The sequence below is a fragment of the Furipterus horrens genome, unplaced genomic scaffold (assembly GCF_987537825.1).
Source record: "Furipterus horrens unplaced genomic scaffold, mFurHor1.1.pri manual_scaffold_4, whole genome shotgun sequence".
Classification (NCBI taxonomy): Eukaryota; Metazoa; Chordata; class Mammalia; order Chiroptera; family Furipteridae; genus Furipterus; species Furipterus horrens.
The window spans coordinates 50,774,956-50,797,174 of NW_028327174.1; the positions used below are offsets into that span (position 1 = coordinate 50,774,956).

Consider the following 22,219-nt stretch of genomic DNA (forward strand, 5'->3'; position numbering starts at 1 on the left):
TTATAATGACTGTTGTAACAAACCATCCTCATGTACAAAGCCAGATATGCAGGAAAGTATGAGAAAACTGGAAAAATTTACCAGTTCTGCAGCCCCTGGATTGTGTTATAAGCCACCAGCATATGTAACTCATTTTCTAGTTAAGTAATTCCCTCTGGGGACCTGGTCTGCAATCCACACGAAGGATCAAATTTCATTAGCAGTTGTAGGAAAATGCAACCCTGTGCATTTGCAAGTCAAAAATCCTGAAGGCTACAGCTAGTCTGGCTATCTTCATTGATTTTTCCTGGGAGAGGATTTTAGCTGATAGAAAACATTTGTTGGAAGGCACAGATGAGGAAATTGAGAAGAAGAGAAGGGATTCAGCTAGCAGAGACAACTAAGCCTCAGTCTTAACATTAAACTCTGGCCTTAACACTCAGCCTGCAGCTGTGTCCAAGGGAACGATTCAGCAGTAATTCCACGCCCCAAAGCGACAAATGACAAAAGACACAGGAAGACAAATTAAAAGGGCAAGCATACAAAAACATATAAACTATCCGCATCAAACTCTCTTCGTTTCTAGACATCAACCTGGAACCCAGTGTGAGCTTGATTTCATATGAAATTGGGTTGGAGACTCACAAATCTTAGCATCTATGCAAATAATTTGAGATTTTTAATTAACATGATTCAAAAGACCCCGACTACATGTTTGCCAGTACTCAGACTGTCTGAATTAGAAACCAGCTCTGTTTATTGACTTGAATTGGCTTTATCAAGTTTTAAACCCTCCCAATCCTTACCTTGGTTTGAGTTGGCTCGCCTTTCTCAAACATCATCTTAAGCCTGTTCAGCGGAACATTATATTTCTCTATTTTGTTCGTAGCTTCTGTATTTTCATTGATTTCAGGCTTCATTACTTCATGCCTGCATTCTCCTACTAGACAATTTTCCATTTTTTTACTGTCTGTTGAGTGGTCTTTTAGATGCTCACTGTCCTCAATGAGGGGATACGGATACTGAGTATGAGCTTCAGCAGGTGATCCAAGTCTAGGTCTGGGGTGGACCCGTTCCTCCCGGTTGGCTTCGGCCCCAGAGGCAGAGCTGCTCACCACTTCAGCAGGAGGATGGTCGCCTCTGTGCTTGACCTCAGTGCTGCTGTTCCGCAGAGAGTCTGGGAGAGACTCGGAGCCCAGCACTGGGTTCTCCCACTTCTTCTTTAAAACAGTCAGGATTCCCCTTCTAAAGTGCTGGGGGAGATTTTCAGTGTTCTAGAAGAACAAGGAGTAAGTGCCAGTTATAACTTGCCTGCTGAAACATTCAAGCATGATGTTCTTTGTAAAATGAAAGTTAAAGCTCCAAGCTGCTCCAGGTCCACTGGCGTTTCAGACAGCTGTGAACAGTTACAGCCCTGCCACATGGAGGAAACGCTTCCACCCCAGGAGAGGGAGAGGGGAAGAGAGAAAAAGTCAGGAGCTGAAGCAGGAAGTGATAAAACAGGATAGCCTTATAAGGACAAAATGAGAAGAAAGGAGAGCCCAGATCTAATGACAGTTACAGTGGAGACAAGAGATTTTTATCCAAAGATTAATGGGGAAAATGAGAAAGAAAAAGCAGATACCAGGTATTTTAAGCACTGTAAATATGCATTAATAAAAGGTCATCATCACATGCCACAAAATGACATGATGAATCCTGCCTTTTCTTTCTTATTTTAAAGACAAAGATGCAATATAGCTGAAATGATGCAATACATTAATTGTGGATGATAGCATCATGGATTGAAACTATTTGTAGAAATTTTAAAAAGTCATCAGACTTTTACATGTATTTGCATAAATGATATTTCATCATATCTGACATAATTTACATGCATATAAACAGTCAAATTTTATCTTTACATAAGAATCCAATTATTTTTTTCCTGCTCTTCTCTACATGTTTGTCCATGTGCAAATTCTCAGTTATCAGAAAATTCACTACTTTACAGATCCTTTGGTTGAAAAATTATCCAGGCTTCATATGAAAAAGACAATACCCACTCTCTCTATCAAAAGATGGACATTTAAACATCTTAGAAGAGTTCACTTTCACCTGGGTCAAAATGGAATTAATTTCAAAACATAAGACAGAAAACAACCTGGAAACTGTCAATGTTGTTCCACAATAAAATGTTTAAATAAAATTCAATGTTCCATAGTCTGAAAGTACTCCTGAATAGAGCTGCACCACCTTCCCAACAAACCACAAGCTCCAGTACTACCTTCTTGCCCTCCATTCCTGTAGTCTGTGACTCACGGGTCTTTCAACTAAGAAAGAAAAGACCAACCACCTAGGACTGAGACTTCAGGGAATTAAACAGGATTAGCAGTTATATTGGGAATTAAGACTCTCACCCTATTACTCTTCTGAATACATTCCGAGAGCCACTTCATCAAGTAGCTCCAAGGCTTGAAAATAAGTTACAGAAGAACAACTGCTTGACAAAATTCACTGGGGGAAGAAGCATGTATGGCTCAGAGATATAAGAAGCATGAAAAGTCTTCTTGCTAGGAAAGAAAGAATTTAAACAACAGCTCAAAGCTGGTGCTACCTTAACTGCCAGCGGCACTCCTGGCTCCCTGCTACCGTCTGCCCCACAATGGATGAGTCATCTGGTTTCCAACTTTACCTGCCTTGCCCTTGCCCTGCCCAAGAGGAGCCCTGAGAATCAAAGGGGCATTTTGCCTTGGAAACTGGACACTGCTTTTCTCAGAGACAAGTCATGTGATTGACATATATTTCTTAACACAGAAAGGTGCTCATAAGATGATGCTTTTGAGTGGGAAAAAGGCAAATTATAAGACAACATGATCCCATTTTATAATACAAATGTATATTTATAAAGATAAGCATAGGAAAGTATTCTGGAAGAAAAACATCAGGATATTAATGGGTTACCCTTGAATCATGGCTTATGGGCATTTATATTTTCTTTTTATAATAAATATATATTCATTGTGTAATAAAATGAATACAAAAAATAAAATTACACATCACCATGTCACAAAATATTAAATAATTTTGATATTACTGTAAGTGTCTCAAAAATTGTTATTTCTACTTTACATGTGGTAACCAGAAGAGAGGGATGTGTGACAGAATACCAGCAGTGTCCCGAACAAGGGCCTGGGCGAGGACATCCCTTAGGGGGCACTTTAAGGAGGAGTAAATGTGCTCTTTTATTAAAAGGAGCACTTAAGGATAGAGTTCAAAAGTGCTGGAGTGGGGATAAGAAGGGGAAGGGCAGGGCTGTGTGGTCTGACAGCATTAAAGGTCCACACCCTTAAGTCATTTCCAGCAGCACTTTCCAGGCTAGGCCAGTGGTCCAGGCCTTCAGGGCCTGAGCAAGCAAAGATGGGGAAGAAGCAGAGGCTACAGTCTTTCTGAGGAACAAAGAGAAGCAAGAAGGCACAAAACAAAAACAATAGCTAAAGGCAGTTTGAGCAGCACAGTGAAGAGAGTACTGGTCTGAGAGAGTTGGGTAATCATGGGATAATGGATTATCGGTCACTTATATTTTCTTCTCTTTACCTGTATTTTCTACAATAATCAAGTATTACTTGTATAAGCCAGCTCCACCCAGCCATGTGACTCCGGGCAAGTTTCTTAATTTCTGGAAACTATTAATACCATACAGGGCTACTGTGGAGACTAGATATATGAGACTATATTAGCATGGAATGTAGCATTTGACATAAATAGGCACCCAGTAAGTGGTGATAATTATTAAATGGGTGATCCTCACTACTCCTTAAGCCACACCGCACAATGATGATTATTCATAGTCCCCAGTCATCTCCCAGAGCCTGAACTTGGGCTAAAGTCACTTACTCTTCTTTCTACTCTCTCTATAGTCTCTACTTTTCTACAGTGAAGGCATGGGGGGCACAAAATAAGGTAAAATTCTAGTTGGTGTCATCTGTATCAAGGTTTTAACTTTTCCGAAGTATTTTGCTGGAGTAAGGCAGTGGGAAGTCAAGGACGCTGCAAGCCTTCAAGGGCCCCATTGGTTGCTATATTACTATAGCCTCCCTTTTCAAAGTGACATCCAGCACACTGTTCATTCTACTCAGCAAGGCTGAGAATCTTGGCAGATTTGCCTCTGGACCATAACTGGCTGCCTGAATCCAGACCAGGAACACCATGGAGATGTAACATAGTGTCCTTTCTGCAGGAGCATTTGACTCGGAATTAGGAAGAATCTCTGGTCTGTCACTCCAAGATGTATGACCTTGAATAAATACCTGTCTCTCTTCGGTTCTCTGCTATCCTACCTGTAAAATGAAGAGGCTGGGTCAAATGAGCTATAATGTTGAATATAGCACGGCAATCTTCATATTAAAAGCAGGAGGATGTTTGGTAGGATACAGCAGTGGGACTGGAAACGTGGACTACCTGGATGCACAGCCTCTGAGGATGGGAGGAAATTCCTAGGCTAAGAGCTTCTCAGAACAGTGGTAGCCAGTCATCTTGGAGATGAGCGCCCAAAGAGCACAGATTTCAAGAAGTGGCATATTCCATGTTGAAGGGAACCTGAAAATATAACTGATGGCGGTACTAATGGTTTGTGTTTTCAGGTTCTAGGTGAAAGTAGTTGAGGAAAAGAAAAGGAGGAATAAATTTTGGGGAATTTAGGTTATCCCAGTATTTGCTAAAGGAAGAGATTTACCCACTTGCTCCTGAATGATTCTCTGACTTGCTTTCCATGATAGAATGTTTAAGTATTCCTTCACCTGGTCAGTCACTTCTATAAATTTATGCGGACATTTCCTCCTGTTCTTCAGGAGACAATTCAGACTTGTTACAAGTCTAGTGGATCTTAAAAGCAACCCTCTGTCATTAGTGGAAAAACTGGTGAGCTCTGAATAAAGTCTGTAGTTTTAGTTAATAGTGCTGCACCAATGTTAATTTCTTAGGTTTTGATAATAAATGTACCATGGTAATGGAAAATGTTAACATTTGGGGAAGCTAGGTGGGTGGAGGTGTATGGGAACTCTCTGTACTATCTTAGTAATTCATAAATTCAATATTATTTAAAAATAAAAAGTTTGTTAAAAAAAATAGCAACCCTCCATCAACTTTATGTCTTCCCTAAGTTATTGCTGTCTCTTGCATTTCATAGTTAAGGGTCTTGCAAGCATAAGACCTGTAGTTGCTACTACTTCTACTCGATCACTTTCCATTCACTCTGTTTCTTCTCCCGAAACACTTCTGAAGTAGTGCCAATCAAGATCACAAATTACCTCTTTAAAATTATCATTTAGTTATCTTATTTTTAACTTATTATTTTTCTCTATTACAAAACTAATAAAAAATGGGGGGGGAGTTTCAATCAATATACAAATGTATATATATCTTGAATATATACTATAAGTTTCCCTATTTGACACCCCTACCCCTCCCAACCAATATATTCACTGCCAATAGTTTGGTACATACATTCTCAATTTTCCCCTTATTTTTATACACTACAGCATATTTTTTCTACAAACTCATACTGTACCTACTGTTCTGCACCTTGCTTTAATCATTTAACCTGCTTTTTGATATCTGCCCATATCAATATATGAAATATTAACTATATAGTATAATACTATACTATAAAAACTTGTGAGTTTTTATCAATGATAATTCCTGGAGGTAGAAATGCTCGGTCAATGGGTATAAAATATATTTAATATTTTAATAGATATTGCCTAACTAACTTCTCACTAACAGTGTGTGAGTTCATATTTCCTCACATACCAAATATTATCCTTAAAAAAAATCTGCCAACTGTTTACATTACAATGTATCTTTCATGATTACTTTAATTTATATTACTTTGATTGTTAGCAAGGCTAGCATTTTTTCATGCTTACTGCTTCTTCTTTAATTACCTTTCACATCCTTTTACTTCAACTACCAGGTACAATGGACACGTCTGCTTTACTTTATTTGATCTTTCTATAGCATCTGACGTTGCTGACCCCACCCAGCTTTTCAAAATTCCTTCCTTCCATGGTTTATGTGATACCCACTTTTCCTAGATTTCTTCCCATTTCTCTGACCCTCCTCACTTTTCTTTATAGGTTTCTCTTCCTCTGTTCCTCCCTTCTACGGCAGGGTCCTACAAGGCCCTGTCTTAGGTCCTGTTCTTTGCTCGCTATACATATCCTCTGTAGATGATCTGGTTTCACCCACCTGCTCTCTGTTGATGACTCATAACCCATAACTCTAGCCAGATATCTCTCCTCACTTATTAATTTTTCTGAAAATCCTATAGGCATCTTACATCCATCCTTATCTAAGGCTGAAGTCTCTCCTCTCCTTCCTCCCTTTATTCCTCATCCTTTAATCTGGTTCTTTTCCTGAATTCTCCATCTTGGTGAATGTGACGTTTATTTTTTCAACTTTTAAAGGTGCCTGTTCTCTTATATCTCCATGTTGCGCCTGAGCGGCTTCCTCTGGTACCCTCCCCCCCCACCCCCCATTTTAAAGCTAATCTCTATTTGTCCTTTGGGCTCAATCAGGCACCACTTCTGGGAAGTCTTCCTTGACATGGCACAGGCAAGGTTATAAGTCTCTCCTAAATTCAACCATAGCACCTTGAGTATTTCTTTTCTTTCTTTTTTAAAAAATAGTTTCTGTTTTTTCTTTTTTAAAGATTTTATTTATTTATTTTTAGAGAGAGGGGAAGAGAGGGAGAGAAATATCAATTGGTTGTCTCTTGCACTCACTCAGACTGGAGACCAAACCTACAACCTATGCATGTACTCTGACCAGGAATTGAACCAGTGACCTTTCACTTTGCAGGACAACACCCAACCAACTAAGCCACACTGGTAAGGGCTTGAGTATTTCTTTAATATGGTACTTATCATACTGGGATTATAAATTCTATTTTCCAAACTCGGAACAGTCCCCTGAAGGCAGGGGCCACATCTTATTCCTCTATGTCTTTAGCACCTCGTACTGAAGAGATGCTCCAAAAATGTTTGTCTATACTCATGGTGTCAATTCTGTCACCCTACGTTCTTGAACCTAGTCCAATCAGGCCTTTATCCCATCACTCCCAAACAGCACAAGTTGACCAGTGACCTTCATGTTGCCAAATCAAACAATTAATTGTCAGCCTGTTTGTTTGTTTGACTCTGTTGAGAACTCTCCTTTTAGAAATACATTATTCACTTGACTTCTGACATTCTCTTGTTCCATGCCATTTCATCAGTTACTCTCTCTGTTTCCTTGCTGGTTCCTCCTTATCTCTCCAACCTTTAAACATCAAGATGCCCTTGAGCTCAGTCCTCAAACCTTTTTTCTAGCTACACTTACTACCTAGGTAATATCATGAATCTCATGTCTTTAAATACCACTGACACTTCGATACATAGCTCATCATCTCCAGACCAGATCTCCTCCAATTCTAGATTTATAAATCTAAGTTTCTATATGACATCTCCACTTAGATACCTTAATAAAAATTTTTACATTTAAAACTGAGCTTCTAATATTTCTTCTTCTCTAAACCTGCTTTTATTCCAGTTCTCCTCATCTCAATCAATATCATTTTCTCAGGTGTTTTGTCAAAAAACATTGGTGCCATTCTCGATTCTTCTCTTTCTCATCAGTATAAATCCTGATCACTTCTCATCACCATTATCATCTCTTGCCTAAATCACTGCAATTGATCGTAATTGGTCACTGTGCTTCTGCCATTGTTAGCTCTAGCCTCTCCTCTTTTACAATTAAGAAAATTTTTTTTAAGTTTATTTTTTGTGAGAGGGGAAGGGAGGGAAAAAGAGAGGGGGAGAAACATCAGTGTGTGAGAGATACATTGATTCGTTGCCTCTTGCACACCCCCAACTAGTGACCTGGCCAGCAACCCAGGCATGTGGCCTGCCTGGGAATCAAACCGGAGACCTTATGGTTTGCAGGCGGGCATACAATCCACTGAGTCACACCAGCCAGGGAATCTCTCCTTTCAAAATTTAATTCAGGTCACATCACTCCTTTGGACACAACCTTTCAAAGGTCCCTAATGAATCAGGGTTAAAGTCCAGGCCCTCACAATGACCCTGTATCATCTTGCTCTTCCTGTTCCCCAAACACACAAGAATGTTTCTGCCTCAGGGCATTTGCATGTGCTCTTCTATTCTGTCTGATTCATTCTTCTCCCTGGCTCATGTCCTCAGATGTCTGCTCAAATGTCTAGTTATCAGAGGCTTTCCTTGACCACCCTACACGCCATCTCTCTTACCTACTGCATGTTTCATCACTCTATTCATCACCTGACACGATATCTTTATTTATCTGTCTCTCCCACTAGAATGTAATCCTCATGGTGGCAGAGATGTAGTGTGTACGAATGCCTAAAACAGAGCCTGGCACATACTAGGTGCTCTGTGAATACTTGCTAAATGAATGAGAGAAAGGAAAGAAAGAGGAAGGTGGGAAATAACAGGCAAGGGAGAGAGAAGGAATAAAGAAAAGAAACCAGCATTTGAGTAAATGGTGGTAGCTATTTCTTGCAATGTACCTGAGGGGATCCATTTTCTGAATTACAGAAAAATTAAACTAAGGGATCATTTAGCATTACACTCCTTAGAGAGAACAAATTGATAGGGGTATGTTATATACTAATTTAAATAGGTTAGGTACTGAAAACTGCCAGGAGGATGCTTTTGTAATGCCAGCCAAATTAAAGAATTCTTGCCCAAATATGTCTTTTTTTCCCCTTCATAAGATTAAATCAAGTAAGACTGCAAAAGAATTATACCATATAGCCCAGCTAAGTTAGCTGACAGGGAGAGTAAAGAATGGGGACAAGCAGAAAGCCTGTTCTGAGGTTTTAGCCTTTGATGGATACTGGAGCTAAGAACCTTGCTAACTAGACTGGGTCAGGAAGTGTGTTTTAAACAAAGAACCGAGAGGATGACAACAGCTGCATAGCTGCTACCATTTAAATGAAGAGGTACAGAAATTCTGGTTGTTAGATTCGGGAAAAAGAATGGCAGCCTAGGAAGCCCTGTATCCTAATTTAAGCAGAAGAAGCGAGCCATTTTACTAACCTTGGGCAAAGCACTTGGCCTTCTGTCCTTCACTCAGCTCAGGAAAAAAAAAGTGGCTCAAAAGGAGAACGTCTGTGAAAAAAATAAGGCTCCCTGCACCTAAGCCAAGTTCTCCCGAGCACATGGCTCACAAATCAGACCAGTTGGCACAAGGGCCCAGCTCAGCTGACATGGAGCCCAAGCCCTACAGATGCTGCAGGTGGCTGGGCCAGACAGGCTCTGCTCCTCAAGTTCCATGTGCCCCATGCTCTGAATACTTACATTTCTCTTCTTTTCCGCATTTGCTTCTTCAGCGGCTTTCTGATACCTTCAGAGAAAGGTGGTGGGGGGGAGAGAGAATATCCTCAAATTAAACTTATATTTTCACTGTTTTAATATTGAAGAAAAACTACTGCTGCAAATGTATTTCTGACAGCAACTGTCTTTCACAACTAAGTCTATCAGAAGCAGCAGAGAATCAGAGCAGCCCTCGCTTCCTGGGCTGCTCCTATCATCTGCTCTGATAGAACAGAAATACCCAGGCTGAAGAGGCCAAATGCTGGGAAACAACTGGGTAGAGCAAAAATTCTGGCATTTAGGTCCCAGTTTCAACACTTATTAACCATGTCTCGTAAGTCACTTAACCTCTTTAAGTTCAGTTTCCTTATCTAGAATAATAGCTTTATAGAGCTATTTTCAGGGTTGCTGGGAAGACTGAATGAGAGCACGTGTGTAAAATTGCCCTGGGATTAGCCAAAGGATATATATAGCATTGCATTAATCCTAGGATGCACATTTCCCCCACATTAATGCCTTTGAAATCTTTAATTCTTGTCAACCCCGAGGTAGTAACACTACCTGCATATGTGTGAATTTGGTCTAAGTATTGGTATTATCAAGTTGGCTCAGTTAAATGTATTTGATGGTACTACACATGTTTTAAGTGCAACTTAAAATGACTTTAAAGAGATTACACTATCAGTTGGCATTTTTACTTTTTATGTACGTAAAGGATGACATGTGAGAAAAGTTTATGTGTTAAGAAAGCATTGGTCCTTTTAACTAGCAGTATTTTTTCAAAGTGATGCATAAAACAGTGACACAGCCTATATAGTCAATGGCATCTCAGATTTGATAAGCAGGCATTTATAACTTTATTATTACTTTTATCACTTTATGTTATCTTTTTCTTTTTCTTTTTCCAGGGGAGAGTGTGAACGCAGTCCCCCATGTCCACAAATTCTGCAGTCAAGTTTCCCACATTCGGGGAAATTGCAGGGGTCAGCACATCCAGAGTGCAATCGGTAAGCCTCACCCAGGAAAACCACCTTTGTGATCATGGTACCTCCCCTGCCAGGTGAGTATTATCTTATCATTTTTATTACTTAGATAAGAAGATCCCGGAGAAACAAGTGAAGTCCCAGGGCTTCTCAGGGGGGGATCAGGTTTTCTCCATTCGGAGACACAGAAGGCCTGGGTGGTGCAGGAGGCAGCAAAACCCAAGACCACCCAGAACAACCTTAAGCTGGCTTCCTCAGAGCCTCTGAGCTAAGCATTGAAGGTGGCACCATCACCTGGAAAATCCCCATCATGTGCCTCTCCCTGGGTCTGCAGGCCTAAAACTCAGCACCAATCCAACCCCAGAAAAGGGCATGTTTAAAGGGCTGCTTTTGCTCTGTCTTAAGGTAGAATTTCAGAATTCACAAAACATTTGGGGACGGAAAAGAAGGTGAGAGAAAAAGACAAAGAGCAGAATGGGAGAATCTATTTCTTCTTTTCTTTTTTCTTTGTTTTTTAAAAAATTTTGTGTACAAAGAGCTAGCCATTCTGCAGTAAGGTAGATGTCTCCAATGACCCATTCACAGTAGTTCATTTAGTCCAACTTAATGAAGCTTATATCCTTCGTACAGTGGTGGCAACACTGGTAGCACATATTGAGGCTGTACTGCCAGATCGGGCCGTGCTGATTTGAGCAGACTCGACAAGAATGAGAACCCTAGCTGAATTTTTTCAGATGGCTCCAGCAGAGCTGCTGGTGACTCATCTTGCTTTCTCTGATGCAATAAGGCAAAAGGAAAAGAGCGGGTGCACGCATGCGTTCTTGAAATTTGGAGGGCAAGAGTCCATTTCTCTACCAAAACCAACTTTCAGTTCATAAACACCTTCAGAAGCTCAGACCTTTCTTAGTATGTGTGTTAAGCAGAATAACTTCATACAAAATCGAAGCCTGAAATAAATCCTGATTCTGGCACCACTGCTCACCTGCTGTATCACCTGGGTTATATCACTTCACTTACTGGCCTCGCTTACAAAATCAAGTGACTACGTGAGGGGATTTCTAAGGCCTCTCCTATTCCTATCACTGTTTAAGTTTTAATAATCAGATATTAATAAGGATCTTATTCACCAGTTGGGTATTACTCTGCAACTGAGCAGAGCTTTCTATAGGATAGGGTAAAAAAACTTCCAAAATTTTCTAGGATTTCATTGACCATATGTAGGTGATGAAAGAAAATGGAATTACAAGTGCTGTAAGTCAAGCAACAAGCTGGAAAGATATTTGCAACTTATATTGCAGACAAATGGTTAATTTCCCTAAAATACAAAGAATTCTTACAATTTAATGAGAAAATGACAAACAACTTAATAGAAAAATAGGCATGAATATAAACATACAGTTCACAGAAAAGAATACTAAATGGCTATTAAACAAATAAAAGGAATGTTCAATCTCAAAATGAAAATTCAAACAACACTAAGAATATATTTTACCTATCAAGTAGAAAAAGTATTTTTAAAAGCTAATATACTGAGGGTAAATTAATAAAACCTCTATGAAGGCACTTTGTCAACTTTAAAAAAATTACAAAAGCATAAAGCATTATGATTCACAAATTGTTTCCGGAATTTGTTCTACTGATATACTCACACAAGCAAAAATGACTTTTATATTATATTATTTGTGATAGCATTACTTGAAATGGCAAAAGACTAAAAACAACCTGAGTATCCTTTCCTTAGAAGACTGGTTAATAAATTACAGTGTGTGTGTGTGTGTGTATGTGTGTGTGTGTGTGTGTGTACATATGTAATGGAATACTATATAGCTATAAAACAAATGGGATGATGGTAAAGGTGGCACAACAATGTGAATGTTTTTAATGCCACTGAACTGTACACTTAAAAGTGGTTAAGCCCTGACCAGTGTGGCTCAGTTGGTTGGGCGTCATCCTGCAAAGGGAAAGGTTGCGGGTTCGATTCTGGTCAGGGCACATGCCTGGGTTGCAGGTTTGGTTCTTGGTCAAGGTGCATACAGAAAGCAACCAATTGATGTTTCTTTCTCATATAGATGTTTCTCTTCCTCTCTTTCTCCCTTCTTCTCTTTCCAAAAAAATAAATAAATAAAATCTTTTTTTTAAAGGGGTTAAAATGGTCAATTATGTTACGTATATTTTATCAAAATTAAAAAAAAACACCTCAGTGTAGTATTGGCCTAAAGACAGACATACAAGTATAGATCAATGGAATGAAATAGAAAGCCCAGAAATAAACCTTCACATATATGGTCAAAGGATTTTTGACAAAGGTGGCAAGGCTGTGTAATGAGGAAAGGACAGTTTTTCACCAAATGGTGTTGGGAAAAGTATGTATCTACATGCAAAAATATGAAGTTGGACCCTTACCTTATACTAGTGATTTTTAACCAGCGTGCTGCAGCTCACTGGTGTGCCACAAGAATTTTTAAAACATGCAATACCTGACTATTTAGTCAGAGGCACTGACCTCTTTTCCCTTTGACTGTCAAATAAAAAAATGACAACTGCCAATATAACAATAGCTGTCCCCTGTGAATGGATCAAAATTATACTTTCTTTTTTGTCAGATCAACAAAAAATAATATATTTTTTGGTGTGCTGCTGAATTTTAGTAATTAGTTTATGTGTGTCATGAGATCAAAAAGGTTGAAAATCGTGCCTTATACCATATATAAAAATTAAGTCAAAATGGAGCCAAAATTATAAAACTCTTAAGAGAAAACAGGGGCAAAGCTTCATGACATTGGACTTGGCATTAATTTCTTCGAATGACACCAAAAGTGCAGGCAACAAAAGAATATACAGATAAATTAAATGTCAACAAAGTCTGTGCATCAAAGGACACTATCAATAGAGTGAAAAGGCCATGAGTAGAATAAAATATTTGTAAATTATATATCTGACAAGGGATTAACATCTAAAACATACATATTAAAAAATAACACATATGGAATAATATTGAACATACTATTCTGCATCTTTGTCCATTTTAGAACAGCTAAAGTTTTCATGACAATCTAAGCACCAGAGAAAAAATAGTGAAAGAAATAATTAAAAGAGACACAGTTCCTGCTCTCAGACAGCCTACCGTTTAGATATTAAACACATAAGCACACAAGTATATATCGTCGTCGTCGGCAGCCGTCCGTCTCGAGAGACGATGGTGTAGCTTCTTAAGTGTCTATCTGCACCGCCGAGAATGGCTGTGCAGTCCGACTCGGGAGTGACACGGCATCTGTCTCCTCCCGTGTTGAATTGACATCTTGCGATGACGCTGGAGTGTCCTCTCCAGTGGAGCTGAAGCTACAGAGCCTGGGCAGGGTGATATGGAGGGTCTGCTGTTGCCCATGCAGCAGACCCCCCCTCTCTTCGCAGCTGAAGGGTCCAAGGGAAAGACGGAGTCGATACAGCTTGGCTTCAGGTGCGCCGCAGGAGTTGCCGGTGTTGACTACAACGTCAAACCGCCTTAGGGACTCCGGCTCCGGATTTTCTGTCAGGGTTTACTCCCTTAGCCTTTCCCCAGAAGAGGTATGCCGCAAGGCAGCAGAGGTTTTTTGGAGTCAGAGTTTTCCTTCTCTGATGTACCCTGACTGGAAGATCGAACCAGCGACACTTAGCTCGCAGGCCGACGCTCAATCCACTGAGCTAAACCAGCCAGGGCACACAAGTATATATATATATGTAAATATATATATATTTACACATATATATATGAATATACACATACACACAACATATATAGTGATAATCCTTCAAAGAAAAAGAACAGAGTATTATTAAGTAACCTAACAAAGGAACCAAATTGAAAGGGCAGGGCATAATGTGTATGTGAAAGAAATGACCTTTAGCCTGAGATCTGAAGTTTGACCAGAAGGAGTCAGCCAGGCAAAACGAGGTGAGAAAAGCATCCGGGATACAGAAAAATAGCACACGCAACGAGCTCAAGCCAAGGAAGCGTCTCATGTGTATAAAGTACACAAAGAACTCCAGTGTTGCTGAAGTGCACTGAGAAAGGGAGAGAACAGGAGATGATGCTGGGAGGAGGGGCTTTGCAGGCCACGCTAAGGGTTTTGAATTTAATCCTAGGTACAACGAATGGCCATTGATCCAATTTATGTTTTTAAAAGAGCTCCCTGGATGCTGTGTGGAGAACAGACTGCAGGGGGATGAGAACGGAGGTGGCATTAGCGAGCGATGATGCTGGCTTGGTCCAGGTGCTGGCTTGGAGATAAAGGAAAGTGAATAGATTTGAGATATATTTCAGAGGTAGGATCAACAGGATTGGCAATTAGAGGAAGGGAGGAAGAAGTCAAGAATGATTCCCAGGTTTCCAAGAGCTGAGTCAATGGAAGTACTGTTTACTGGGATGGGGAATTCTGAAGGAAGAGTGAGTTTGCAGATGGGGAAGATGAAGAGGTCAGTGTTAGCCATGTCAACTAAAACATCCTTTTGGTGGTCACAATAATTAGATACGTGTCTAGAGCTCAGAAGAGAAATCTGAGCTAATACTCTAAATTAAGGACTTGCCTGCCCACAGATGGTATTAAAGCATTGGAGTATATGATAGCACTTGCTAAGAGTGTGTAGTGTAAGAATAGGCCCAGGACTTGGTCCTGGAGACCCTAATATTTAGCAGTCAGATGAGGAGGAAGAGGTAATAAGAGAATGGCAAGGAATAGACAGAGAGGTAGGAAGAAAACCAGGAAACTGCCAGTGAAGTCAAGAGAAGAAAAATGTGGGAAAGAAGAAGTGGTAAGAAGTCATGTAAGACAAAGGCTAACAAACATCTCGATGTAGCAACACAGAAGCCCTTGGTTACCCTGACAATCCTCTTCCATTACAATATAATTAATTTACCCATACTCCCTCTAATGGGCATTTGGAGTCCTTCTAGTTTTCTGCCACTATAAATAGTGCTCTGGTGAATGTCCTTGTACATACGTCCCCCGCCCCCCACTTATTCTAATATATCTGTCTGAGAGACTCCCTAAAAATGGAAATACAGAAACATTATAGCTAGAAAGGAACTTAGAAATGGTCTCAAACTTGTGTTTCCACACCCCTTGGGTAATCATCTTCAGTATATTACAGCAATAATACAATATATGAAAGCCAGAGCCAATTAGCAGGTTTATTCTTAGTCAATTATTCTCCAAGGCAAGATGTTTACACTGTGGTTAGCTGGGTAAATAAGCTCAGAAGTTCCCTTTACTGTCTTAACAGAAACACAGACTTAAAGAAAGAAAATCAAAATAATTTTCATCTTCATTCCTGAACTTTTAGCACTGAGGCATCTGTAAGACAACGGCCGCGTATACTGATGGCTATCTTGAATTGTGTTTTGATACTCCCACTCAAATATCCCCACACTTTATTTGTAATGAAGTACTTGCTAAATAGTACATAAGCAGGGAGACAGGTTTTCCACCACTGCTTTCTTCCAAGCCAGGTCCTTGGTACTTCTACATTTTGTACGCTCAGAATGCTAAGAAACTCTATGGCACAATACTTCTGAATTCAGTATTAGACCAGGATTCTGGCCTCAGCCTTCCCTCAAAGGCACTTAGAGCAATTTGCATTATTCTGACAAAATGTGAAGGTCATTGATTTGAGGAAGGAGCCAAGGCATTTTGAAGATCCAAAGTTGAAGGGAAAATACTTGTAATGAGATTTCCATACTTAAAATTTCATCCCTCTTCCCTTCCCAGATTTTTTTTTTCCTTCAGTCTCCTCCTCTGCACATACTGAATCTGATCTTGCAACTGCTCATTAATGCTCAGCTGTGAGGGGCAGCTGATGGAGGCAGCTAAAATTATCTGGGGAGTAATAACAGTGTCTCAAACTTTTCTAAGGCCAGAAAACAGAGTTCCTGAGTCATGACTCTTGCTTGTAGGCCCTCAAATAGAGCAAAGGGGGTTCTGAGCCAAAAAGAGAAAATGGAAACTCCCAAGTTTTAGGCAATGTATTTCTTCTGGAATAATTTGACCACTAAAATGTTACAGAGAAGCGAAGAGGTTAACCAGGGAGAACTGAGGGTCCTTTTTTTTCTTCCCTTAAGGAAGGAAGAACAGTCACAGAACACTAAATATAAACCCTGTTCTTTCTTGGGACAATGGGATGGATAAAGTTGTTACAAGAGGTGGGAAGAATGGTGACATGCAGGAGGGCACGATGGGGCTGGAGGAGGATTCTGTTCTCGCAGCATCTGTGTGGTGTGGTCTTCGGTTATTATTGCTGGACAGCAAGATCATTATCTGTCAGAGGAATGGGATGAAGCTTAGCCAGATCAGTGGTTTTAAAACCCTTTCGCTGCAGGATCCTCTGTTCAAATGATATTTTATTTAGAACTTAACCTATAAAAGGGATTAAAGCAAGACCACTGGGGTGAAAGATCCTAGGCTCAGCCCTTTAGATCTTTCCATTTTCCCAGAATTGTCCCTGGGGTTCCTCTGCAGAACTCAATTAAGACAGTTTGAAAATCACTCGACTAGATTCCCCTTAATTCCAAAAATATATGAGTCAATGAGGAACCTTCTGCAAAGACACCAAATTCCACCAAGAGAGCTGAATTTTAATCAAGTCAATGGTGAGTGAAATCAAAGCTAGCCATTCAAATTGACCCATCAGTAGTCCCTGCCTTACCTCAAATTTAATAATTTATACAGTATAGAAGTTTAGTAAAAGAAAACTCTGGAGCTACAAAGTACTCATGAGACACAGGCTCTGATGCTATGAAAATTACTCTTAGGTACATATAAATGTAAAATGCATTGTTAACAATTAGAAAGTAAAGCCTGGCGGTCTTTCCTCTGCTCAACTTCTTGTTGGCAGCCTCTACAGAGAACTGTCACCGCAATCATGCTGGGATTTTGGGCTCAATAGTTCAGAGGCGCCCAGGCAGACAACAAACTGTGACAAAAGGTGTGAAGTCTCTCTCATTTGACTGGATTCATCACAAATTTACCACGTCAAGAATTCCAGATAAAGTGCTTCAACCTTTACCTGCAGGTCATCGAAAATATTGTGGGGATCCACAGCACCCTCATAAACTGCATATTGTTGCCAGAATAAAAAGTATGAAAAGACGCCCATATTGGAGAAAAGATGCACTACAGATGCTTGGACTAGAAAAAGCACATACTCCTCAAAGTCCACAAGAACATTCTTTAGTGAATGCAAAACTGAAAGTGGTTAAACAGCTGACAAGAAAAAAGCCCCTGTGTTGCCACAAGGACTTCCCACAGAGGAGGACATGGCTCACAACGGCCTCAAGAGCACTGGGGAGTTAGTAGTGCGGTGGCATCTAAGCCCTGTGGACCAGGAAGCAATTAAGTCCTAATGCCAGAGCAGTTTCAGATGAAAAAAATTCAGGTTTGAGGTTTTATTTAAAGATGGCAAGAAAATGTTCTCATTAAAATATATTTTAAGTGCTAGTAATTTTCACTGACAAAAAACCAAAAAACAAAAAACAAAAGCGTAAAAGCCCAGCTAATTCTACAAATGTCAGCCAGGTTAAGTTTCCTCCAAATTTTATACTAGTTTCTGATCAGAAACCTCCTAAGGGTTCCTACAGACTCTTAACTAAGCTTGTATAGGATTTATTAATTCCAAGTCCCATAATAGAGTGTTTAAAAAATAAGAGAAAATCAGGTTACTAGGTGTTGGAAGTAGACATTCATATATGACTTGTAGAACACAGTCTTGAAATCTGCTTTGGGAACCTACAGTGAGTGAACCCTGAAAGCCTAAGCAATATCAGCAATACGTCTCCACTGAGTATGAAACCTGGAGAAGAATCCAGGCTGACCTCTGATTGTCACTGTCTTAAGTGCACATCATGCCCTGTCCTACCTATGCACCTTACCTTCTGTTGTTCCCCTTCCTCTGCAATGTCACCACTATCTTCCAAACCAACCAAAGAAAATACTATTCATCCTTCAAAACCTGTTTAATAGATTTGGATATATGCATCAGGAGGAAAATATTAGACATAAACTACTTAAAATATTAATATGGGCTGGTTACTCTCTATACCTCAGTTTTCTTAACTATAAAACAGGGATAATGTCTCTCCTTCATACAGTTTTTCTTAGGATTAGAAGTAGTATTTATTTCTGTCAAGAGTCTAGCACAGCGTGTGGCATGTTGATTCTGATTATTGAGTTCAGGATTTACAGTTTTACATACCTGCCATTTGCTCTTATAATCGTCATGGAAAAAAGACAACATACTATGCTATGGGAAGGTGATTTATAAGATTCCTTTCCACTTTCTCTCTGCAAAATTAAGATGGCCCTTAAGATGAACAGCTTTTTCCAACTTCCTCTCATCAGTGCTCCTGCAAGACTCAAACTTTCTATCTTGAGAATTGGATGGGCCAGGCAGTGACAAAATAAAGGAATGAGAAGAGAACTGAGGAAGGGGTGAGAGTTTCACTGACGTGACTGATCGAGTTAGGCTGGGAAGGAGGCAAAGCCAGCAAGGGGACCGACATCACAGCCTGGGTGTCCTCGTGTGGCCAAAGAGCAGGGTCAGTGGGGATAACACGTGGAAGCACAGGAGGCTCTAAGTGGGGAGTAGGGGTTCCAAATGTGCATTTCAGAGATAGATTCTGGGTAACGATGGGGTTGGGATTGGATACAGGGGCATGAGAGATAATGTGCAGGTCGAAGAAGTAGGGAAGATCAAGAAATTATGAGTCCCGAGTATCAGGTCATTTATGTGGTTCTTTACTGGGGGTCATTACTGGCCCCAAGGGACACTTGGAAAATTGTGGGAATCTTTCTGGGGTTTTTCCTCTACCCCTTTTTTCTTTTTTGGTTGTCATAATGTCATGCGGTGCTACCAGCATTTGGAGAAAGGCAAGATGATGAACATCCTGCACAAGGAAGATGTGCCTTATCCAAAATGCTAATAGCACCACCACTGAGAAACATTGAGAAGAGAATGAATCTGGAAGTTAGTGTCCCCAATGAAGGCACCCCACCACAGCAAAGGGGAGGATAAGAGAAATATAGTATAATTAGTTGTGAGCATTAAAGCACAGGCTTAGACCTTCAGAAAGAGGCACAAAATACAAAGGATGGGATACAGTAGAAATGTAGGTGAGTAGCATCCCTGACTCCTGGCCCCAGAATATTTCAGAGAAGCATGTGCAGAAAGAGCAGGCAGACACTACTTAGAGACAGAATGCATGTCAAGGGAAAGCCAAGTTCAGCTGGAGAGAGGTGGGGCTGGGGAGGGTGAAAAGGGTAAGAATGTGAAGTTTCTCTACAGAACAGGGAGTTTCCAAGTTCCATTAATCACATCTCAACACTGTCACAAATCCTTCCCTTCATTTCCATTCCTGCTGCCCCCCACCCTCAATAGCTTTCACTTGGGTTCTCAAGAGAGTCCCATGACTTGTCTTCATGCTGTCAATCTCTTACCTTTCCAGTATACCTTTTAAACCTTTGCCAGAAGCATCTTTCTAAAATCAAGTCTAATCATGTCATTCTCCTTGCATGAGAACCTTCAATTGTTTTCATTGTTTATCTAACTAAATCCTAAACTTAGCATGGCACTGGAGGCCTTCCATCATATGGCTCTAACTGAACTAACTGTACCAGTCCCTTCCCCTCTTTGTATTTCTCCATGCCAGACTGCTTGCTTTCCTATTCCCTTTATTCATGTTCTGCTTCCACAGTCCTGCCTGCATCTGTCATTCTGCTTTACATTCACGTTCACAAGTCCCTCGCTTCCACTACCAGTGCTTCCTAAGTTTTCCTGAAGGTAAAAATCACCTGGAATACTTGTTAAAAACACAAATTCCTGCACCCCATCCCAGACATATCAAATCAGAATCTTTGGGGGGAAGGGGGTGGAAGGGAAGCCATACAGGATGGTTTTAAATCATGTCCAAAACAACCTTTGACATTCCTCCTATCAAAAAGTAGAGTCAAACTCCCCTCCCTCTGAATATGAACCAGCATTAGTGACTGACCTGTAATGAAGAGAACGTGGCAAAAATGTATAAACTCTGAGGATAGGTCATAAAGGGCAATACATTTTCTGACCCTGACTCCTTTCCTTCTCTGTTCCCTCCCTCCTTCTGTGTCTGGATGTTTGCCCCTGGAATGCCGCCAGCCAAGCCAAGCAGCCACATGGAAAAGCATGTGTAGGTGTTCTGAGCAGGGCCCCAGCTGAGAGCCCAGAACACTGTCAGCATCAACCGCCTCACTTGTGAGCTGAGTGAGCCTGTAGATAAAACTATGGCCCCCAGTCTTTGAGCACCCTGGCCGATGCTGAGGGAAGCAGAGGCAAGCTCTGCCCAAACTGGAGATTAATAAGCAAAATAAATGTTCTCATATTTAAAGCCACTAAACTTAGAGGATTTTTTCATGTAGAATAGATAACTCTAACACCATATTATTAAAGGGTACCCCATGTGATTCTTAAGAAGAAGGAACTTTGGGGACTCACTCTACTATATACACTATACTGTTAAGTTCCATGAGGTCAGGGATTAAGTCTTAACAGCTTTCCAGATCTTGATCCCTTTTTTTCTGAAATATTTTCATTAATTGTCTTTTTTATATGAATATACATGTTTGGCATAAAATTACAGCAATATAAAATGCATAATTTAGAAGGCAAAAGGGCTAGGAAGTCTCACACAGCCTCTACTTTATCTTAAGTGATAACCAAAATCAACAGTTTGAAAGGGCAGTGTTTTCCACATAGCAGGTGCTTGATGGATTTGTTATTGAAGAAAAGGTGACACTGTGGATTACAGAAACCTCTTATTGGTATTTAATTATATCCTAGATATAGTTCCTAGAATTACTTTCTTCAAATCTTTACCATCTTTCTTCTCTTAAATATATCGTAGCTTTTATGAATGAACAAACTCTACTAGTAAGGTAAAACTACCATCTGCCCAAAGCTCCCCACAATGGCATCTCTATTTGAGGGAAGTCAATGTATCTGCCATCATGGTTTATTGTTTACATATACCATTTCTTCAACATTTGTTGAGTACCTGCTAAGTTCAAATCACCATGCTACACACTAGGGATACAAAATAAGCAGGAAAGGTACCATCATATCAAAGAACTCATGGTCCAGAGCAGGAGTCAGCAAACTTTTTTTCAAGGGCCAGAGAATAAATATTTCAGGCTTTGAGGGCCATATGATCTCTGTAGCAACCCTGCTGCTATAACATGAAAGCAGCCATGGTTAATACACAAATGGACATGGCTGTGTACCAGTAGAACTTTATTTACTAAAATGCAGCCAGTGGGCAACAGATTGCCTACAGAGTTTGCAGTGTTCAACAGAACTACATGTAGTGATGAAATGTTTCTGTGATGTCCAATATGGTAGCCTCAGCCACATGTAGCTATTGGACACTTGAAATGTGGCTAGTGCAGCTGATGAACTGAATTTTAAATATTATTTAATTTTAATTAATTTTAATTTAAATAGCCATGTATGTAGTGGCTACCATGTTAGACAATGCAGGTAAACAGTGCACCTTACATTCCATTACCTTCAGCTAAATCAAAACTTTCTTCAAAACTCATCTGAACGAGGAAGCCTTCCTGACTAGCCTCTGCCCATGACGGTCACTCTCTCTCTTGTTCCGCATCCAGGCCTTACTCCTACTTATTTGAGACTTGCTGACATTTTGCTCAATAATTAGTGTTTTAAGATTATCTTTTGCATTTGTAACTTTTTTCTTTCCCTAACTAAACAAATATTCTAAGACAAAATGTGTTTCCTGATCGTTATCACAAAACCTTATTCTCCACAGTGCCTGTATGGTGCTTAAAATCCAAAGGAGCTAATAAAACTACTTTATATCATGTA

General features: G+C 40.1%; 1 protein-coding gene, 1 non-coding gene and 2 pseudogenes across 2 annotated transcripts in view; 1 reads left to right on the forward strand and 3 right to left on the reverse strand.

Annotated features, from left to right (window-relative positions):
• Nucleotides 1-22,219, reverse strand: part of LIMA1 (LIM domain and actin binding 1) — an 86,585-nt gene that overhangs the window by 37,844 nt on the left and 26,522 nt on the right. The window contains exons 3-4 of the mRNA XM_090273144.1: nt 9,336-9,381; nt 786-1,253 (exon numbers count right to left, since the gene is read on the reverse strand). Coding sequence (XP_090129270.1) covers nt 786-1,253; nt 9,336-9,381 — 514 coding nt within the window. The remainder of the gene's footprint in view (nt 1-785; nt 1,254-9,335; nt 9,382-22,219) is intronic.
• LOC150011738 (U1 spliceosomal RNA) lies at nt 10,256-10,418 on the reverse strand. The gene has a single exon (XR_016510972.1). It is a non-coding gene; the product is annotated as a U1 spliceosomal RNA (small nuclear RNA).
• Nucleotides 10,927-11,097, reverse strand: LOC150011739 (small ribosomal subunit protein uS14 pseudogene; annotated as a pseudogene).
• LOC150011740 (large ribosomal subunit protein uL30m pseudogene) lies at nt 16,541-17,784 on the forward strand (annotated as a pseudogene).